The sequence below is a fragment of the Musa acuminata genome, chromosome BXJ1-11 (assembly GCF_036884655.1).
Source record: "Musa acuminata AAA Group cultivar baxijiao chromosome BXJ1-11, Cavendish_Baxijiao_AAA, whole genome shotgun sequence".
NCBI classification, from domain to species: domain Eukaryota; kingdom Viridiplantae; phylum Streptophyta; class Magnoliopsida; order Zingiberales; family Musaceae; genus Musa; species Musa acuminata.
The window spans coordinates 4,556,957-4,579,106 of NC_088337.1; the positions used below are offsets into that span (position 1 = coordinate 4,556,957).

Genomic DNA, 22,150 nt, shown 5'->3' on the forward strand with positions numbered 1-22,150 from the left:
AGTTGAAAAACCAACTCACATAAAGGGAAATCTGATATGACAAAAACATAAGACAAAATATGCCTGAGACGCATGGGTTAGAAAAATCTAACATGCGTGAAGAGAAAATTCATTATGATTGAAGCATAAGACAAAATGTGTATGAGATGAGTGAGTCGAGAAAACTAGACCCGCATGAAGAATCTATCATAATAGAGGCAGAAGATAAAATGTGTTTGAGATACGTGAGTTGAGAAAACCCAACCCACATGAAGATAAATCCACCATAATAGAAATATAAAGCATAATATGCTCGAGATACATAAGTCAAGAAAACTCGACCTCATGTCGAATGAACTAAATACCGTACTTCAAGCCCCTCTTGTAAGATCCCTGAAATATACTTTGGAAGGGATAAATGATCGAGAATAAATTATCGATTAATTACCATCCGATATGTAACTGCCACGTGGAATCCAAATCACAAAAGTCCAAAGAATATTCGGGGAGCATGGAATAGTCTAAGAAATCTTCTACCCCTAGCGATTAGGTATAAATATACTCTTAACACAGTGGACTTACCTTTTTCTACCATCATTAAACACGCCGGACCGGTTGAAGACATGTCGCCGGCATCAAAATGCGAGGCGTCGAAAGCCATACAGGTGAGAACTGAAGAGAGACGTAGCGGTGCTTTTGACTGTCGATCCTATTATCACACGAGTCAAGGCCAGCAAAATGGAGCAGTCATCATCAAACATGAAACTGTGGTCATCAGTTCACTCCTCCAGCACATATCATTTAAACTGTGGTCATCAAACATGAAACTGTGGTCATCAGGCCAGCAAAATGGTCTGATTGCAAGGTGGCAATTCCACTTGTGTGTTCTCTTTACAGCGCTCCTATTTGGCATAGTAATGTTGAGGCTCCCTGAAAAAGAACTCCCAACTTTGGGAGTAAGAGATAACAAACACTGGGCTTTGTAGAAGAGGAAGGGGAGCTCTCCCCACATGTAGAATAACAAACACCTCAATGGACTCTTCCACAGAATCATTTTACACAATTCAAGAATTAGTTGAATCATATATGAAGCTTCATTTGTTGTCATGGTGTGCTTCATCAAAGCCACCTCAGAGGTAATAGAAGTTGAACTTCACCACTGATCATTACAGCCAAGAGTGCCCATTTGCCATCATAAAAAATAATCTGGTACTGCAGCTTTAAAAGCAGCAAATCTGGTGGTGGTTCCCTGGACAAAAAGCTATGTTCTTGGGACTTGTTATGATCAAATAACAGATGTTTCGTTGTTCATGTCGAAGTAAATAAGTGGCTCCCGAGGGTAACTATGGCAGTACCATCACCCATGACTGTTGTCAGTGCCATCTCGGTCTCGAGAATCTGATCAAGCTCCACAGCGATCGCTCGCATCTTTGGACGGTTATGCCCAGATGGATTCAAGCATCGAAGGGTTAGTGCAATTAGCTCTTTCATTCCCTCAGAGGTAAAGGCATTACCGAGCCTGCGATCGATGAGATCATTTGAACCTGCATGTGCTTCCACCTTGTATAATGAAGCAAGATTACTCAGAGATGAACTAAAAAAAAATCGGAAACAAGAAAAGGGGCATTTGAAGACTAGTGGCAAGAGCATTCTTGACAACTTATCAATCTAAAGCACTGTAACTAATGATAAATCCAGGCTAGGAGAAAAGAAGCACCTGAGGACTAGTGGAATTTTTGTATAGTTATTTGTCTATTAAATAGTGTTCTAGGCAACTCATTGATCTAAAGCACCATAACTAACTAATGATAAATCCAGGATATGTATGAATAGGCAAGTAAATTTAATTCTAAAGTTTAGAAAGGTATTGTAGGCTATCCTACCGGATAAAATCCACAGTCTTTACCGATCTGAGATGTTGCAAAATCTTTCTCTTAAATATTCTGTAGTCTACTCAGGTTAATAGTCATTATTATTGACGGAACAAGGGACAAAAAATTAGGCAGTTGTTAGATGACCAAAAAACATATCAAAAGCCATATTGAATAAGATTTAGAAATTCTAAACAGTAATTAGATGCATAAAAACTCCAGCTGAAGCCATATTGAATAAGATTTAGAAAATAAAAGGGGTTGGCCTTGCATACAAGGCTCTTGCCAATGTGAGGTTTAGAGAGAACAAGCACACACACCCTTGCTATTTGCAAGTAGAAAAGCGATTCTTCTGACTTGAACCTTTGTCGTCCAAGTCATGAAGGAGCAACCTTATTATGGCATGAAGGCACTCTAAAGAAAAGAACAGCCCACTGTGCAATACTTTGGCCAATGTCACTGTAGAGAAGAAATGTATGCAACTTTATTTTTGCAAGTAGAGACTGCTTTTGTAACTTAGTTGTTAACGATATACCCAATTTCTAGAAAATATTTAAAATATCAAAACATATTCAGAACATTAATGTAGAAAAAACTGACATAATTTTAATAAACCAATAAGTCAGAATTTCATATTATTTAATCTTTATTATATCTCCAAATAACCTTAACCAGTAATCAGATGTCATATGACCATGCTAAGTCATCAAGGTATCCTTGTCATCATGCTTGCTTAACCTGCAGGTTGCCAATCAAAGCATTTTTGACGTAAAAATCATTTGTAAGTTCGCTTCCAATCTATTCTTGTATAGGCTAACCTTGTATTACAAAAATAGATTACATAATAAATTAATATATACAGTTTGTTCTTCAGTTAAGACATGTAAGAGTACATACACTATATTCAATTCTGAAGCAACTGCCATTGTTAATCCACTTGACGATTCTTTCTTTTGGTTTTTCTTTTCAGACAATGGGCCGAATGGGTGGCCAACCAACTAATTTATTTACATAAAACTTTTAAAAGTAAGCATGTCCTATGATAAAAGTTTGGTTTAAATTACTCGTGTGATATTCAAATGTTAAAATCTTTTACGGAATTTTGTAATAGCTTACACATAGAACTTCATTGAGGTGTTACGATACTAAGTTTAATTTTATTGTTTAGGAATCTAGACAAGACAAACTTTATAGCAATGAATGATGCAATTAGTGTCCTAACTCTGCATAAAAACAATATTTCCTATATAAGCAGAATGTGCATATCATATTCTGTATCCAAGCATTTAATTTCATAGGATCGAGCCACTTAGTCAAGTATTGGCACAATAGATGCCAAACACAAAGGTTTGGCATGGCTCAATGCATGACTATTACAAGATGCTGCTCATCTTGTAGCAGCATGTACAGTGCATGATGTTATGCTTTGGGTACACACTATTGATACTATTTTTGTTCGGGCCTAAGGTCATGCCTCGAAGAAGATAATTTCAATTGGCATTTTACTTTACATCAGGTCTTCTTTGATCTCACCCTCCCATTTTCTGAACAAATCATATGTACCAAGGAACCCTTCTTCTCCAACTTTCTTCAATGTTGCATTCACAAGACTTAATCTCATATAGTTATATTGGCTAAACTTTATATAAAAAATGTTCAACACTAGTAAAGCTTGATCTCCATGGATAATAATGCATGTTCTGCAAATTATCCTTGAAGATGATGGTGCATCAACAAATTCAGAGACCAAACATAATCATTCAAAAAATAGAAATTAATGGCATTCTGTTGTATCAAAATCTAGTTGCTCAATACATTTCAACTATGAAATTCCTTTTTTTCTACAAAATAATAACAAAAAAATTATAATTAAATTGAGCTACAGTGATATTGATTTGTGAACTATCATGAGTGATAAATTACAAGTGTAACACACTTGTTTTTGCCCCCAAAATAAGATAGCAGTCCGACAAGTAACAGTTTGGAGGCCAGTATCTAATTTTTGTGACCATCAGTATCCAGTTCTGCCTGATCTAAACAAATGTATTTGAGAAATATTATGAGTGATAAATTACATGTGGAAGGTACCTATTCTTGCCCTCAAGTGTAAATGGCAGAATGATAAGTAAAAGTTTAGAGCCCCTTATCTAATTTCACTGAGTATGAGAATTCAGTTCTGCCTAATTTGAAAAAAATAATTCTTGGTTTCCCAAATATAAAGAAAAAAAGTGATAATTGTCAGACTTTTACTTCTTTTCCCCTATTATACAGATTTGAGAAGAACATAATGAAATAGTCCATGGATTCATTTGCAGACTTGAATGGGTCATGCAAAAAGGGTAATATATTGAATGAAGAGGGCATGAGCACTTGCAATTAAAGGCACAACTAAATTTTTTCTTCACTAGTCTTGAATATGTCATTGAAGCTGCTTATTGTATGATCTTTACTGTGAAAGAAAGTTATACATATTTTTATCATGCTTTTTACAGAGTGCATTCCTAGGAAACAACTGACAATGTTGTCATTTATGTTTATACTTTCACTTTTCAGCATGATAACATAGATTATTCTGCTACTAAATTTAAGAATATAAAACAAAATGGATATAGCACCCACAAGCTTATCCTAAAGTGTAAACCAATTAGTCGTTTGTACCTTGTGTATCCTGTTCTTCCAGGTAATCATAAATGCTACTTGTTTAGCCATAAAATATCTTGGTTAAATTTGGTTCTGGCAGACATTTGCTAATCTGTGAAATATAATTAGCATGAGGTTCATTGCTTATGCAGTTTTGAACTTTATGCTGAATGGCAATGGTAAATTCAAGGAAAACATATATTTGCATCAAGATGTGTTCATGCTTTTTAAAAGCACCAACTCACAACACGATAGAAAAGCTACATGACCTAAAACAGCTTGTTAAATGTGTGTATAATATTACCCACTGGGCTAAGAAACTGTGTGAATCTAGAGAGAAGCAATGTGCCACCTCCATGCCACTTATGAACTCTAGAAGAAACACACCAAAGCTGTAAACATCACTGGCTTCAGAAAATCCTCCTAACTCTCCAACCCTGGGAAAAAACATATGGTTGTACAATAGCCATATAAGTCAATATGATATTCTACTGGTTGAGTGGAAAAAATGAGATGAAAATTGTCAAAAATTAATTTACTCTGGATCTTGGAAGATACTGCTACTTCCTTGAGGCCCAATTTCTCCACTTCCTTGCACTAATTTATGAAGACCTGCATCAGCTACTTTTGCAATAAAGTTCTCATCAACCAAGACATTATTTGTTTTGAAGTCTTTATGTACCAAAGGAGGTGCAAGACTGTGCAGATGAGCTAATCCTGCAATTTAAGATATTGAAACAGTTTTTTTTTTCAGCTTATGGCAAAGATAATTTTTGCTCTCTAGACTACAATCGATTAGCTTTTTTCCTGGTTTAGTCATCAAAAAAATAAAAGTTACCTTTGGCTGCTCCAATAGCTATTGCAAGCCTTTGTTTAAATTCAAGCCTTGAGAGTGAATGTTGTTCCCCATCTGCCAAAATAATCAAGCTTGTTTATATGTATAAAACAGTTAGAAAAGTGCCTCTGATTAAGTTAATTGAACATTACCATACAAGTGACGAGAGACACCTCCATTAGGCAAGTATTCAAAAACTAGCATTTGCAAACCACCTTCCTCACAATAACCAATAAGAGTAACTAGGTTGCGGTGCCTGATCTCTGATAAAATTTCAACCTGTTTAAAAATCAAGATATGTGATTTAGTATGGATTGACACTTCAAAAGTGTAATGATTGCAGGTGCTGCTCAAGAAAAAGAAAATGTTCTTTGAAGGCAAATGCATATGAACAAATTCAAGTGAAGAGAAAAAGTAGAGAAGAAGCAACTCTATTATCTGAGCTACCTGGAGAATGCATAACCATTCAGAGTTTTGAAGAAAGCATAGAACACACGGGATTAAGCACATAAACCAACTGGGTTGACATAAGTTGACTAGGACATGAAAACTAAAAAAACCAGATGTTACCGATTAATAACAGTTGCTTCACATCAGTGTGTACTATAATGACCTTACTAACATATCGAAGTGATGAAACTATTTATTGGCATCGATTATCATTAGATTGATTAACTTAATATATCACATAGGATTTTCTATGCGCAGAATTGCACGTCATCAAGGAAAAAGAAAATTTAAATAGAAAGAGGCAGTGAAGAGTCAAAAGATGATGCATAAGAAATTGTTGAAACATTTTAATTCAGCAAGCTGATTTACCTCTTCGACAAATTTCTGCCTTGGAACACTTACACGCCTTTTAATTGCCACAAGAGTCCCGTCAAGAAGCAAACCTTTGTACACCAAACCGAAACTACCAGTGCCAACAAGATTGCTTTCGCTAAAGTTTTTAGTAGCTTCTTCCAACTCTTCTAAAGTAAATTGCCTAGCACTCCGACCACAACCTGAAGATGATATCTGATCTCTCCTATTCCATTCCACTGCACATAACAAGTACCAAAAGAGCAGGTTATCTATCAAAAGATTAGCATATGCAATCAGAACCTTAAATACTTTCTGCAACATATAAAGTAGTTTCACTTACCCAGCGTAGATGGGTCGGAAGAACCAGTCTCAGAACTTTTATTTGCAGGGGTCCTACAGTGCAAAAAATAAAACCACAGAAACCCAATGACAATCACCAAGAATGCAAGACCTCCTGCAGCTCCTCCAACTACGGCTGCAACTAAATTTGACATCTGTTAGAGGCTTGACTTGGTCCAATAAACCAAAACATTGATTCTTGGATGACGAACGACAGCACAAGAGACAACTACCTTGACACCAATGCATGACCTATTCCATTAAATGGGAGTCCCAAAACGGAAGCAATTCGAAAAATATATTCCAACCACACTCAAAAAATTTTTCCAGTGATTCAACCGTCCACTAATCCACCAAAGAATACTTCTACGTCTGGCAGGGACACTGGATCCGATGCGACGCTTCTCTGTAACGTGACTGTTTAAATCTTGCATGTTAATACTGCCAAATTGGTTTTTGAGGTGATTGATTGCAGGCAACTAAAACTGACAAAACCCAACCGGGATGATACTCAGAATCCAGTTAACATTAAATTGGAAGACAGGCCATCGACCAGTGATCCATCCATTAATGGACAAAATGCCACTGCTATCTGTTTCCACAGACCATCACCTTGCGAAAACAAGAATAGCTCAAGCCGACATATACCATTCCTACATCGTCGGTCGAAAATTCGTAGTAGTCGATGGTGACATATATTCCACTCGATCGAGCACTCCCAGCTTAGGCTCACTCACTCGACTATCCGCAAGAGGCCCCAAGGCGGAAAGGATGAACAAACCAACCGAAAGAACCCAAAAGAAGAGACGGGAGCCCCAAACCCCACATGACACAATTGAATGAGCGCGCAAGGAACAAAGGTCTGCCTACCATGTGTTTGTTGTATTGTACGTACCAGTCCTGCCAAATCTCTCAATCTGAGTGCATACTGTATACAAGTAGGACTGAGAAGAACGTATGCGGGGAGGGAGCAAGCGTGGGCCTGTGGCTGTAAATGTGGGAGATTTACCAGCAGGAAGTGGACAGGGGTGAGGGGACAGTACCTTTTAATCGGATACCATCAACGATGACCACAGTGGACACAGAGGATTGGAGAGAGGTGGTACGAGATCTCTCAATTACGGGATTTCTTTCCCATTCCCCCATGGTCTCATGTGGAAGGACAAAAGGTTGAGCTTCTGCTGCTCCGGTCGACGTGGGTTCACCGCCACCAGAGTTAAGATTAGGGGAGGGAATGGGCGTTATGGAAAGTTGCCATATTGTTAGTGGAGTAGTCTCCCTCCCCATACCCTGCTACTTGCTGGCCTCCTGTGTGCCCTATCTATGTATCTAATTCGTTTTCCTCGTCTACTGTGAAGGAGTGAGGTCATTTTGCTTTGCTGCTGCTCCACTCTATGCTGCTCTCTGGTCACTGGAAAGACCGGAAAGCCTGGTAAAAGATTGAATGGTATTTTTATTTTAAGACATGATAGTTTAAATATACTGGAGGGCAAAACTGAGAGTTTGAAGACATTAAACCTGGAGGATGTTCCAAGTCTTGTCTCCTGGAATAAGCTGCATGATATTGGAGATGGTGAGGCTATAACATATATATTAAGTGCACTTTCCAAAAGCCACTTGCACCATATGATCTCTCTGACATTACAAGCCAAACTTGGCTTGTTTGACTATTTCATAAAGTATTAGTAGGCCACTTCAGTTCACTGGAGATTCACGGAACAACCAGGAAGACCTTTTTCTTTACATTCTTTTTCCTTTTTACTATTGGCCATCATTATGTTCAAAGCTCAAGTCCAGGATTATGAATGTGAGCACCAACTTGCTCGACACCAACATTAAAGCATCCAACTTTGCATCCAAGACACAAGACTCGAGTGTCCGCAAGCTTTCTTTCTGCAAACTAACCAGCACACTCTTGTTAACGACATGCAAAAAAGATCATGAAGAAACAAGTAGAAGTAATATAAGAAACTTATATTATAGGCTGGACTGGACCATGCTAATTTGCAGCAGAGTCGCAGGCCAGCAGGCTAATCGTTATGCACGAGATTTTATCCCCCATTACCTGATGATAAATTGCATGTTGTTGAGGCTGAGATACAATCGACTTGAAAGGACCAAATGATTGCATGGAGTCGAAGAAACAAGTGTTGGAATAATTGGAAAGAGGAGAAAAGAAACACATGGGACTCGAGGAGAATCCAATGACTGCTGCTCTTGGACTGCCTCTTCCGTGGCCAGCCTGTATGATCAGTAATCGGACTTGGCCCTCCGAGGCTTATATTCTAAACCGTACGCAGGAGATGTCCAAAGTCATAGGTTGGCCTACGCTGCTCCAGCTCTGCAGCTGCTCCAGTACAGCAAAGCCAGCGAGGCTCATCAGCTTTCTAGTTCACAGCTGAGCTCAAAAATATTGCAGAACAGTACGGGATCTAATCCATTCAAAGTCCAAGTTGAATGGTGCAGCACACAGCTAACAAGATCCAAGAAACCTCATTGGAGTAGGCAGAAGAAACAAATTGGATGAGTTGGAGTAATCTCTGCTCTGCGAAAAAGATAATCCACGAGGGTCAGCCTACAACACATGCTGTCCTGTGATCCTCGACCAACGCCGAGACCCAGCCAAATTGCATGTAAGATCTGCATAATTTAGTAAGTTCCCTGCGATGCTGTGACAATTTAGTAAGTTCTCAATCAGCGCGGACTGTGATAAGAAAGATCCATGGAAGGTGGAGAGGGAAAGCAGGCGGAGCTGCTTTTTGCAAACCATAACCCATCAATTATGATCGAGTTAGCTTCTCTCATAAAAGACTAAACTTGCAAGAGAATTAATTGCATTGCCCCCCACCTTTCAAGATCCAATCACTTTCAATATGTCACGCATCATAATAACAATAAAATCGTAACTCTCAATTATTTAGAATCGATTGTATAAATCTTTTATCATTATTGAGATTAATAAAAAGTTATATGTTTAATTGAGTTTAAAATACTTAAATATTTATTTATAGTTTCTATTATTTTTTTTTAAAATTTTTCTTTACCTTTTCTTGTAATATTAACATTAATCATTTCACATATTCCGACTACTACATCCGTATGTCTCTTAAACATATACTCATACTATCTTAAATGATTTTCTCTTATATTATCCTCTATCAAAGCAATACCTAATTGTTCACAAATAAAAGTATTTTTTTTCTTATCTTTTTTAGTAACTTCATAGATCCATCTAATATTCTCATCTCGGCAACACAATTTTTTTGTATACATAGTTTCTTAATTATCTTATACTCAGATCCATAAAACATTGTTGGTCTCATAACTGTTTTATAAAAATTTTCTTTAAATTTCAAATATATCCGATGATCACACAAGACTCCTAAAGTTCCATGTCATTTTAACTATTTTGATTTTACTTTATGAATAATATCTCCATCAATCTCTCTATCTTGTTAAATGATTAATCCAAGATACCTAAAACTTTTACTTAAAAGAACATATTCATCCTAATTTAACTATATTTTCTTATCTATTCGTAGAATTATTAAAATTACATCTTATGTATTCGGATTTAGTCCTATTTTACTAAAACATTTAGTTTCTAAGGATAGTCTCCGTAATCCAATGCATGCATATCAACAAAAATATAAGACAACAATTAGTTTACAGAAATAATATTAACGATCTATGATTGGATATCTAGTTACATTTATGACCAACAGCCACACTCTACATAACTGTACGTGCATGAACAATATCCATATCAGAAGTACCTGCTAAACTAAATCTATTGATTGCAATAAATATATTTAGACATTTGTAACAAATTTATTTAAACATCTTTGTGGTTTACAGAATGAAGAATCCTCTTTTACCAAGCCAAATATATCCTATTTCAATCCTACTCTCAAGTAAATCCTTTATTAGAATAAAAATATCAAAACAAGATATTGAACTATAAATATCTATGGTGCTTACACCTGTAGTTTGTTAAAATTTCCTAGCCAGAACAAAATTATAGACCCAAAATTAGAAGCAAAAGAATAATGCTTACCAAATATTAACCTGACAGGAAAAGTCCTTTCTGGATAGCAGTGGTTCAAGGCAGCACCAAGAAGTCCAAATACTTGTTGAAGTGAAGGAGTTACCTGTTCTGTTAGTAGTTAGTACAATAATGATGACTCAAAACTATAGCGGGAATTCCATCAGAGGATATCAGTGATTTTATAGATAATCTATCCATCTCCAAATAATTCAATCTTCTACAATCACAAAGATATTATGAAGATGATCAGGAAAGATGATGTCTTAAGTTTACTAATATACAACAAGGTAAGAATGACCAATATAACCACTTCATGCTGAATCCTGTAACTAATAATTAGCTCCAAATAATCAACAGCAGAAAAGCAAAAACCTAGCTCATCATCTTTTAAAATTCAAACTAACGTGGAAGACAATATGATATCTTAAGCCATATAGTTTCACATTCCATTTTAGAGTAGCAACTAGGAAGTTCACTAACTTTTGTTTACCAAGGTAAATTCATACATGTGGTGGAGAAGTGATTTCATATTTCTAGTTTAAAAGCTCTGCTCTGAACCTCAGGGACCATAGCCTGCTGTTGACCGGAGCATAAGTATAGCGAGTTCATGTCTAAGGCAAATTATAAAACCATTACTTGTTCCTGAAGTAGATGGAATTTAGACCTCAACATATGTTTGTTATTAAACACTTTTATTTACCCAATTGCAACTGCATAATCTGTTCACTTTTATTTAATGATATTAAACACCTTCAAAGAATCAAATATTTGAAGCAGCAAAGCAACATCTGGCATTTGAAAAGAATGACAATGCCCTTTCCAGAACCTATTGTGAATGTTGTAATTCTTTCATTATCAGCTCTGCATCATTTTGAGAAACCACAAGTTACAAACTTGTGAGGCATTTATCAATCACAAGAACTAATATCGGAGTTTTAAACAGAAATCAAGAAGCAGAGATGCATAAAACACAGTTTAGAAAAGCCAAAAATCTGACAGGCAGGAGCGGGGAATTTTCCGCAATGGGTGAAGGCTTGAAGAAGCAATGCCGCATGGAGGTGGAAGGCCCACGGGTCATGAACTTCTTTTCTAGCAGATTATTCACATGTCAGACATGCTGTTCATATGAGAATTGTTGTACTGCTTGACACATTTCACAACACTATATACATATTGAAAATTTTCATTTCAAATTATTATTATGCTTACCTTACAGAAACTGCAGAGTTTCTTACAAACCAAACTGCATATGCATGTTCACTATTTGCAGTTTAAGCACAAATAACACAAAACCCAGTCATAATGGGCAGACGAGATCAATTCCCCTGTCTCACGACTACTATAAATAAGTGAACTTGTAAGACAAAAGGCATGACCGGGATCTTCTAAATATTAAATCTTTCTCATTTCTCTCTCCCTCCCCCTCTTTTATGTGTGTAATATATATATACTACTTCCCCTCGAAGACAGTAGTCTCATAAGAGGAGATCCTTCCAACCAATATAGTAACAGAGCTAACATATCCTTCATGATCTTCTTCACTGCCCTACCCCAGATTGGGGTCCTCCTTTTGCAACCTCATGAACCCCTGCTAAACTCCACCATAATCTTTCCCGTACGCCTACTACAAAGTCCCAAATGGTGACTACTATGACGCAATTTTTTATTCATCCAATGGTCAATCAACAACTCTAACATAGTTTTCCACATGACTACCCTGGCATCAATGCCAAGCTTATCATAGATATGAGGAGGGTCCACATAGATCTATTGGTTGGAAAATTCATCTAGGTTGACCAACCAACTTCATAGATCAATCAGGTGTCAGTACTACTGCAAGAATTACACTGATGAGCTTAACAAATTATCAATGATCTGAACACCACCAGAGGATACTCTATACCAACTGCATTCTCAACCATATAGTAGGATATTCAATAAAAATTACTAAGATCCACCACTACTTCAAATCCTCCACGAAAATGATAATAGCTCCAAAATAACATATTTGGAAGTCGAGCAAACACCACTACAACTATTATTGCCAATCAACAAAATTATGCAAACCATCTCATCAACTAATAGTGCAAAATTTGTAAAATGAAGATGCCTAAGTAGCCTAAAAATATGTTAATTTGCACTTCCACCGACAGTAAAGAGAAGGACAAAGATCTCAAAGAGATGTTGAAGATTGATGGAAAAGATGTGTACATGTTTTATTCAAATCAAAGTGCCCTTGGACAAAATAGATATTAGACGTGACTCCATTGCAACCCTACAATCTTTATAAGAAAGAATTGATGAGAACAACGTTGCCAAAGTCACACCAGTAGCATCTGAAGATGTTCCTTGTGAAGAAGAATATCACAAAACAACTTTAGAAGTCCCTAAATCAATTTTTATGTCCACTAGAAGATATTGAAAATTTCAGCCTACAGCAGCCTTACAGTTCAACAGCATTGCAGCTGTTGCTAGAATCTATCAAGTAGGGTTTTGGGCATCATATACTGTTAGAAATCAGCTTAGAGCTCTACAGCCCTAATACGACTACCTCAAACCGTCACAGTCAGATGACTTTTTACGATCCTAGATGATCCAATTTAGCCAACAAGTGTTTCGGACAACATTAACTGACTCGCAAGAACAATTTAATCTTCATCTTAAATCCTAAACTCGATGGTGGGCTCCTTAAAGATCCGAGCTCGATCTAGCTGGTCTATGTCAACTGCCAAAGGCCAGAAAATTCTCCCAGCACAGTGAATAACCCCATTAAGCTATCCCTTAGATTAAGCTATTAATCACAGTCCAACAGTTCGATTATGTAGTGCAAGTACATTCAACTCCCAAAATTTTGAACTCAGAACTGAGAACCAGACCTAGAACAACGCGTAATTACATCTAAATGAATTAAAAGCTGAGAGAGAGAGAGAGAGAGAGAGAGAGAGAGAGAGAGAGAGAGAGAGAGAGAGAGAGAGAGAATCATGGTGAATAGTAGCAGTTGATCGGAAAGGCAAGTCATTCTGCCCTGCCGGCGTAGAACCATAAATCCTTTTATCGAGGACCTCCTCCGCAATCCGCCCTAAGAAACAATTGGCACCGAATCGTATGAAGCCACCAGCCAAAACAATAAATATCACCTCAACATTCTAAGCAAATCGAAATAAGGAGGAGGATGAGATAAGAGGACAACGAAACGTCGAAAGAAGCAGACCAGATGCCGACGACGCCGTAGGGTAGTGACGACGAAAGACGATGCCAAGGCTGAAGCGAATGAGCTTCGGCCCATCTCAAGCGGTGGAGCGACGGCGAGGAAGCAGAAGGGGGGAAGAGGAACGCAAACAGAAGAGCACGGAACCGAAGCCGGAGACCGGTCGAGGGCGGCTTCTCTTTTCGTTCTCTTATTTTCTGCAAGAGGATTTATGTCGGCGGGAAGAGATCGGGATACGGAATGCCTCACGTGGCGAACACGTGATAAGAGCCACGGGATGCCCCACTTAGGCCGTTTTCTTCTCTTCGTTTCCCTTCTTAAACTTTAGATTTTTGTTTCTGAGATTAGAATTTGATGGATTGTATTGGAGCAAGGCGATTAGCATCATCAGTTTCATTGGGCATGCACACCCACTGTTTGTCTTATTGTCTTCTGCACGCCACCGCCAACCAGGCCTCATCATTGTTCACGCTTTCAGAATATTTCCCATGCAATACAGAAGAAGACCCATTATCAAGCATGCGCTGCTGCACCAAGTGTTGTAATTTTCAAACTACGTTGCCCATTGTGTTTATGGGGATCAGCATCTACGTTGCTATGAAGAAATTCTCAAGGTATACTGAATTTGATGGATTGTATTGGAGCAAGGCGATTAGCATCATCAGTTTCGTTGGGCATGCACGCCCACTGTTTGTCTTATTGTCTTCTGCACGCCACCGCCAACCAGGCCTCATCATTGTTCACGCTTTCAGAATATTTCCCATGCAAGACAGAAGAAGACCCATTATCAACCATGCTCTGCTGCACCAAGTGCTGTAATTTTCAAACTATGTTGCCCATTGTGTTTATGGGGATCAGCATCTACGTTGCTATGAAGAAATTCTCAAGGTATACTTGCATGAATTCTAAGTTGGGAGAGGGTATACTTCTTTTTTGCATTAACTAACAATTTGTTTTGATGTTCAAAAGAAAACAATTGTTGAGAGAATTTTGTCAAGAAATATGTTTTAGATAATGTATCTTGTTTCTGACTGTTATGTGCATGAAGTACTTGAGCACTTTAGGTTCTTGCACTGCACCTGTGATTTATAATCACTACGTTTATCTTTTTTTCTAAATAGCCACGATTCATTGTGCATAATAGTTCTTTAGGGGGTTGATATTGATGTTGCTGTGTTGTAGGGTTTACTAACTTGCAGAAACTCCCATGGATACATTATTCTATTTCAAATTGCTATAAATCTGTGAATATTAACTAAGGACAGTATTATTCTATTTCCGTTCACTCTAGAAATCTATTTATTTATTTAGTGCATTGTTTATTTGTTTTTCCAGTATGTTTATGCCCAGCAGATGAAGGCAGCAAATTGGCCCTCCAAGAAATTTGTTTGCAAGGAAGTGATCTATGTTTAGTAGTCAGCCTTTATGATCTTCTATTGTGCTTTGTTTGACTTCAACAAATTTTGAACTGTGTACATAGTAGTCTATAAATCTCTAATCTTTTATTATTATTATTATTACAGAAGAAAGTCCAAAGTGGAGCTGATGAGGAGAAAAAAATCAATGTGTTAAAATGAGCATATATGAGCCTTTGCTTTGTCAACCATGCATGATGGTGATGTTCAGGTAGAAGAGTGGCCCAAAGATGCATATTCCTTCATCCTTGGTTGCTGAGTGTATCTCCTTCTTTTGTGTCAGTTGGATATGGTGGAATGAAATATCTGAGAAAAAGTGAATGGTTCTTGTGTTTCTGACATGTTTAGCATATTGCCTTTTCTGAACTCTAATCACATCACTTCTCTTAATTTCTTACCTTAGGAGTATGTGTGAGGCACTCATCAACTCAATTTAGGAAGAGAAAGGTTGATATGTGACTCTGCTATTGTTGCCTTCTGAAACATTGGAGTGCATATTACAGCCTACTTTGCCTCTGCCTATCTTCAACAGATACTACTCATACAAATCCTCTGAGCATCTGATTACTTAAGTAGCGGTTGAGCCCCAAAGATGAAGATTATGCTCCCACATTACCAGGTTTTACATTTTTCCTGCTTGAAACAGCAAACAGAAGCTTCTTTAAAGATGATATTACACTAGCCGTGCAGTACGTCTCAAGCATTTGCTAGGAGAGATACTTGTTCTCAAGATGCTGACCTTTCAATACCCAGTGACAGGTTTGTAGATGCAGCAACTCCATAATGTGCTGAAAATTACATCTCAAGGAGGGTAAGCAACACAATGTACATTCATCTTACCCACATAGGTAAAGAAAGCAGTAGCAGTAAGCCAAAACATTAACTCAGAGATCTGTGGTTTGTTTTGTCTCCATCATCTCAGAATCATCAGAGCCAGATAGCTCCTGCGTCGCGGAGCAGCGGCACAAGCTTGCCACCGAGGTGAAGGGACATGACCTTGTCGGTTGGTCCAACAAGGTTGCCGCCGATGAACACGGCGGGCACCGGCGAGTTGCAGCCCAGCCTTCTCGCCAGTGCTCGCTCCATGTCCTTCCCGTTGGGATCCTCGTCGAGCTCGTGGATCCCCGGGTTCACCCCCAGCTCGCAGAAGAGCCGCTTGATGGTGTGGCACATGCAGCATGAGCTCAAGCTGAAGACCACCACCGCCCGCTGCGACGCCAGCCTCATGACTCTGTCCATTCGGTGCAAGATGCAAGTGTTCTTGCAAGCTAGAAAGAAAATAAGATGATGCAGAGCAGCACCAAAGAGTTGAGGAAAGAAGAGCTTCCCCTCGAAGAACTGAAATGGTGATGAAGCTGAGATGACTGATTAATGGATATAACCAGGCCGAGAAGACTTTGAAGAAGACAAGGAAAACGGATGTGTATCGGTGAAGGTGTGCTGCTTGGAGCTCCTCCCCCATTGTGATCTCTATATATATTGGTGCAGACGAGTAGTGGATTGCAAATGCCAATGTCCCACAGCATATTTTTGCTGCATGCCCGAAGATGATTGTTCTGAAATGGACCGTGTCTCACCCAGTGCTTGTCCGTGAATTCCTGATGTCAAAATTGCCCTTATACTTTGTGTCTGTGACAAGGCTTAAGTATCCCTCCTTTTCATGAGTCGCTAGTGGCAGCATCTTGCCACCAGGGGATGCCTTGAGCACAAGCTTCCTGTAAACCTTTCACTTCCTTTTCATTTATGTCCCAGAAGCTTGAAGGAGAAAGGCACACTGTGGCCTTTGGCACTTCAATGCACCACACATGTTGAAATTAAGATGGCCACAGTAAACATGTATGAAGGAGGAATTCGTAGCTCAATTCCGGTTCATGGCTTGTTAAGGGTGACTGGGAAGACCTTCAACATTGAGCCTGGTGGAAAGAGTGTCCCAGTAGAATGAGAATATTGACTTGAGGACAGAGGGGCCATTTAGTTCAAGAAAATTTATAAAGAAGACTAAATTATTATATAAGAACTTGGAAAATAAGCACTTATATCTCATTTAGAATAAGTCAAAGGTACATTAATTTTATCTTCTTTTGCCTCTCCTAGGATTAGTAATGGTATAAGCAGAGGGGTTTACTGTTTTATCATAATGTTAAGTTTCTTTGAAGCTTTAAAATATTTTTAAAAGTATATAATTATGATTTATTTGTGTTCATAATAAAAAATTACTATATTATTAAAACTCAATTGAAGATGCCACTAAATTTGGTTGGTAAAAACTATCTCTTCTTTACTGTGTAAGTACATATCAAGATAGATAAAACATCTAAACCACAAGATAAGTAAGACAAATAAAACTAATAATACAAGTAAATCTCTCTAAACCATACAAACATTAAGGAAGATATATATATATATATATATATATATATATATATATATTATTGAACATACATTTTATAGAATTTAGTCTGCTTACTAGACTATGTTATATTCTATTTTATATGCATTATATGATAATACAATATATCAGATTAGCTTATATTATACATGTAGCATCACATCATAATTGTTTTGGTGCACAACAAAATGGTCAGAAAGTATGAAATAAAATAGTCATGTTTTCTTTGCTCCCAGTTTTATCTGATATAGATAGTAGCTATTAGTGACCATAATAATCATAAACTAATGTTGAAATATAGTTAAGACAAATGCATGCAAAAAGAAACATAACCTTAAACTTGGTATTATCCTAATTTCTTGTATAAATAACAATAAACACTTGGCTTGCAATCCTTGCAAAAATGACAAGAAAGGAAAACAAGTGTCTTTCTGAGGAGGAGAGTGAGTGGACTTCATCCAAATGCCCATCCTCTTCCTTGCAAGATTACTTCTCCACCCACTTCTATTTTTAATTTGTGTTTTGTTGCTGCAATTGCAGTCCCCAGATTTCTTGCATGGCTTATAGTATTCTTCATTATAAAATATCAGATGCCGACCAAGAAGTCCAAGGTGAACAGTCGACGGTGAGGCATGGAACCTGGCTCCACCCATGGTGTTCGAGGTTCTCTTTTCCTCGGCGGAATAAGAGAAGAAAAAGAAGTCCATGTCCCTCGTGGAGACGACGCTGTCAACGTGAGTTTATCCTGGGACGATAATGATAACAAGTCAGTCTGAGCTGTCGTGCAGATGCAACATTCTGTGGCCTATGGCACGTACGGCCTGTAGCTTTCGGCGGCCGTCTCGATGCGGATTTTGATCGAACATCTTCCCGGCATAATGTGCGAGTTTCACGTTGGAAGTCATGTGTGCAACACGAGGATTCCTCAGTCCACGGTCACGCCGACCACGTGCAGCTGGTCAACCCTACGAACCCTGATTTTGACCCTTTCGATTTTTTCCCCCACAAAATTGTCAACATAAAATTTCAACTGCAGTCAATATCTGTTTGATTCATTTATTAGATTATTTGAATCTTAAAAATTTTATAAAAATGTAAGTCTTTATTATTATCTGAAATACCTTTTTACCGCTATTTTTCGATGAATCGATCCAATTTTAGTGTTTTTACACCAAAATAATATAATTATGTAAAAATATTATGATTCATAAAAATAGTATAAAAATATTATAAATTTTGTAAAAAAACATTATGTTTATAATATTTGAGAATTTTAGAAATAGAGCGCTTCTCGAGAAAAACTCAAAAGGATAACTTCCTTTTTGGGACTTCACCCTATTTAATTTTTTTGGTAGCATTAATTTCTTTTAGTTATAAAATGAAGAAAAAAAATATATATTTTTATGTTATTTGTCATTTTTTCACGCATCCTTTTTATTATATTATAAGATAATTTTAATTTATTTTATTAAAAAATGAATGTGCGAGTGCTTTTAATTTTACATCACTAATTGCAAACATCATTAGACCAAATCAAAGATTTTTTTATATATTCAATTTGATTACTATATTATTACACAAGCGATATGCGCAAGGTTTGAAAACGTCATATACATCAATAAAAGTAAAAAAAAAAATTTATTTTTTAAAAAATTATTTTTAGTATCACACAGGACATAATAAATACACATAAATAAATAATTGATCGAATTCTTCCATAATATAACAATTGCATGAAAGTAAATTAATTGTTATACAATGGAAGTTTCTGATTAATTTATTCTTGGGCTTCAAATTAGGAAACTTAACTTATTTGTAAAAGATAAATTTAATTATTATATTATGGATAAAGCTTCTTTATTTATTTGGGAGATTCAAAATACTAAATTTAATTTTGCATGGAAAAACTAACATTAATTATTATACTACAAAGAAACTTAATTAATTTTTTAGGGGCTTCAAAATATGAAACTTCCTAAAAATATAAATAATCTCTTTCTTTTTTTTAAGTCTCAATATGACTCAAAAATAATTAAAGAATAAGTTCACTTGAGGAAAATAAATATGTATGTATATATGTTATGTATCTCGAACAACTTAGTAATGGCTCATGATGCGATGTCACATGATAGTCCTATGGCCGAGGCCGTGGCATCGAATGAAGTTACCGCTGCCGAAATCGAAGAGGTCTCACCATCGTCGACTGACTTCAATGGAGGTCAGCTAATGGATTGCTGCACAGATGATGCCTTCTTCGACACCGTGGAAGAGCTTTAAAGACTTTTCGACCTCGTCATCATCAGAAGAGCCCCTTTGGGATGAGCATATGAAGCGCACGAACAATGCCTTATGCACGCCCGTTGACCTTGGTGGAGGTCAGCCCGTTGACCTTCGTCATACCCGATAAGGTGATCGATACCTTCTTGGCCTCGCCATCTCCAGACGACCTTCACGGTGAACAGGAAAAGACCATGGTTGACTCCACTACAAACCCAGAGACATTGGTGGAGGTGAGTCGAGTGTGAGATGATGGAGTGCACGGACAATGCCTTACTTACTCATGTCCACGGACGTCGGTGGAGGTGAGCCGATGAACTGCTTGGATGATGTGGCCTTCGGCTTTGCTAATGAGGAGATTGAAGCCCTCATGGCCTGGTTAGCGTCAGACGACCTTAGCGGCGAGCAGGTGAAGTGCGCAGACAATTCCTTCTTCCCGTTCTCGAACGACGTTGACGCCTTCCGGTGGTCTGATGACATCCCGATCGACTGCACTACAATCCCAGCGACCCTGCCATCGTCAACCAACTTGGTCGGGCGTGGGCAGACGAAGTGCATGTCCCAAGAAGAGGTTGCAGAAGCTTCGTCATCGTCAACCAATCTTGTTGGAGGTGACCAAATGAAGAACACAAATGCTGCCTACTTATTGTTTGATGACACCCCCATTGACTCGACCGCAATCCCAGAGGCTTCATCATCGAATCCTGCTGAAGGTGAGCAACTGATGAAGAACACATAAAATATGTCATTTACATCTGCGGAAGAAGTTCAAGCCATCTTCCTGTCTAGCTTAGGAAATATGTTCTTCTCCTACAGTGTAATTGTGTTATTTGTCTGCAGCATAGAACAAGAATATATGTTTATGTAAGTAAAGACAACAGACTTGATATATTTGGCTGAATATAGTTTAATTCTTTGTGATAGTTATGTTTATGTAAGTAAAGACAACAGAAGAAGAAACTTATTATTATGGATATGCTAACCAAAATTTGAATTGCATGAATCAACAGAGTGATCAATTTCATGCATTGTATAGTTAAAACTAGAAATGTGGAATCTACAACATCTAATACAGTCATGAAAACTTATACTTTGATTGACCATATGAAATAGATAAACTCTGTCCATGTTAGATTAGATGACTGGTCTTTGATACGGGGATAAGATTAGGAGTTTATCATAGCACTAAATAGTGATCTCCATGAAAGCTGTAGAAATTAGGATCTAAGAATTATTAGATGATTATTGTTACCTAAATTTTACTTATATAATGATCAAGGGGAAAAAAATAAAAGAACTTTTTTTTATTGAAATACTTGTAAAAACTGAAAATAATTACAAATAATACTGGTAGACAATTTCATTGTCTAGTGTGAATTATAGAGCAATCACAAATGTTGCCCTTGATTATTATACCTTATTTATCAAAGGTGGCGTCATCCCAAACTTTCGGGACGGGACATACCAAACAATGTCTCGATATGGATTCTGACTTAGCGTGTGGGGGTGCTTCCCTTGCTGATTCGGCTGTAGCACGGCGTGGCATCGACTGTGACATGTCTTGAACTCAAAATATACCTTATCAAAACTCTCAATTTTATTTATTTTTATCGTATAACTTTCTAAAATAAATGATATAATTTTCGTAATCAAATCACTAGTGTGTGCTCAACACATTATAATCGAACAAAGTGTATGAAATATCTTATGTGTCCTTTTGCAACAAAAGTGTCTTCTCACACTTGACATAATCTAACCAGATAAATTATTTAACGCACGATGTAACCATCATGTCGAGACATCTACTCATGTTTAATGCATCATGATTAGATAAAGTTTTCAATAAACTTGATGTGGTCTTGACGATCAAAGCATCTCATCGTGTTTGATGCACTAACAAAATATATGTAAGACTTTTATAGTCAAAGTATCACCTTACACTTGATGTGTTGATGTGGCCTTTCTTGACCAAAGTATTTCTAAGGCAACACAATATTTTCACTTTAAATATAAACACTTTAAATATAGGCACCGGAAAGAGTTCCTACAAATATATATATATATATATATATATATATATAGTCCGAAAATAAAATGATATATCAAGCTAATATTGGGAGCCCAATCGATCAAACTTATCACGTTTGATAAAAATATTATTTTAGGCCTTATAAAAGAAGAGGAGAGATTAATGATGATAAAATTATTGGAGCCAATTAATACTAACGAAAATGAATAGATAATAGCGCGTAGTACACACTCAGCTATCCCTAATCTTCAATTCATACGATAATAGAAGTGGGTTAAGTGATACCGGATTTGGTTAGGTTAGGCGTATTGATTTC

The 22,150-nt window shown here is 37.2% G+C and overlaps 2 protein-coding genes across 9 annotated transcripts; both read right to left on the bottom strand.

The window, feature by feature from the left end:
* Positions 1-415: 415 nt before the first annotated feature.
* Positions 416-13,920, bottom strand: LOC135596967 (probable serine/threonine-protein kinase At1g01540). 8 transcript variants are annotated; one of them, XM_065089302.1, is made up of 10 exons: positions 13,728-13,920; positions 10,526-10,619; positions 8,534-9,013; positions 6,470-8,368; positions 6,145-6,365; positions 5,478-5,604; positions 5,329-5,400; positions 5,030-5,207; positions 4,795-4,927; positions 416-1,539 (listed from the first exon to the last, which is right to left on the bottom strand). In XM_065089302.1, exons 4-10 carry the CDS (start codon positions 6,621-6,623, stop codon positions 1,288-1,290), a joined length of 1,137 nt encoding a protein of 378 aa, XP_064945374.1. In that variant the 5' UTR covers positions 6,624-8,368; positions 8,534-9,013; positions 10,526-10,619; positions 13,728-13,920; the 3' UTR covers positions 416-1,287. The 8 variants fall into 8 exon arrangements, with proteins under 8 accessions (XP_064945374.1, XP_064945375.1, XP_064945371.1 ...); XM_065089303.1 differs by having other exon boundaries at positions 8,534-9,137; XM_065089299.1 differs by having other exon boundaries at positions 8,534-13,595.
* Positions 13,921-15,901: 1,981 nt separating this feature from the next.
* LOC135596564 (glutaredoxin-C1-like) lies at positions 15,902-16,398 on the bottom strand. The gene has a single exon (XM_065088614.1). It carries the CDS (start codon positions 16,376-16,378, stop codon positions 16,067-16,069), a length of 312 nt encoding a protein of 103 aa, XP_064944686.1. The 5' UTR covers positions 16,379-16,398; the 3' UTR covers positions 15,902-16,066.
* Positions 16,399-22,150: the final 5,752 nt, after the last annotated feature.

Bases quoted from the DNA above. Each gene is read 5' to 3' on its own strand.
- LOC135596967 (XM_065089302.1), bottom strand. From the start codon at position 6,623: ATGTCAAATTTAGTTGCAGCCGTAGTTGGAGGAGCTGCAGGAGGTCTT. The intron at 5,401-5,477 runs GTAATGTTCAAT...TTATTTTGGCAG, and splicing joins TGTCTCTCGTCACTTGTATG to ATGGGGAACAACATTCACTC. The intron at 4,928-5,029 runs GTAAATTAATTT...GTTTTTTCCCAG, and splicing joins AGTATCTTCCAAGATCCAGA to GGTTGGAGAGTTAGGAGGAT.
- LOC135596564 (XM_065088614.1), bottom strand. From the start codon at position 16,378: ATGGACAGAGTCATGAGGCTGGCGTCGCAGCGGGCGGTGGTGGTCTTC.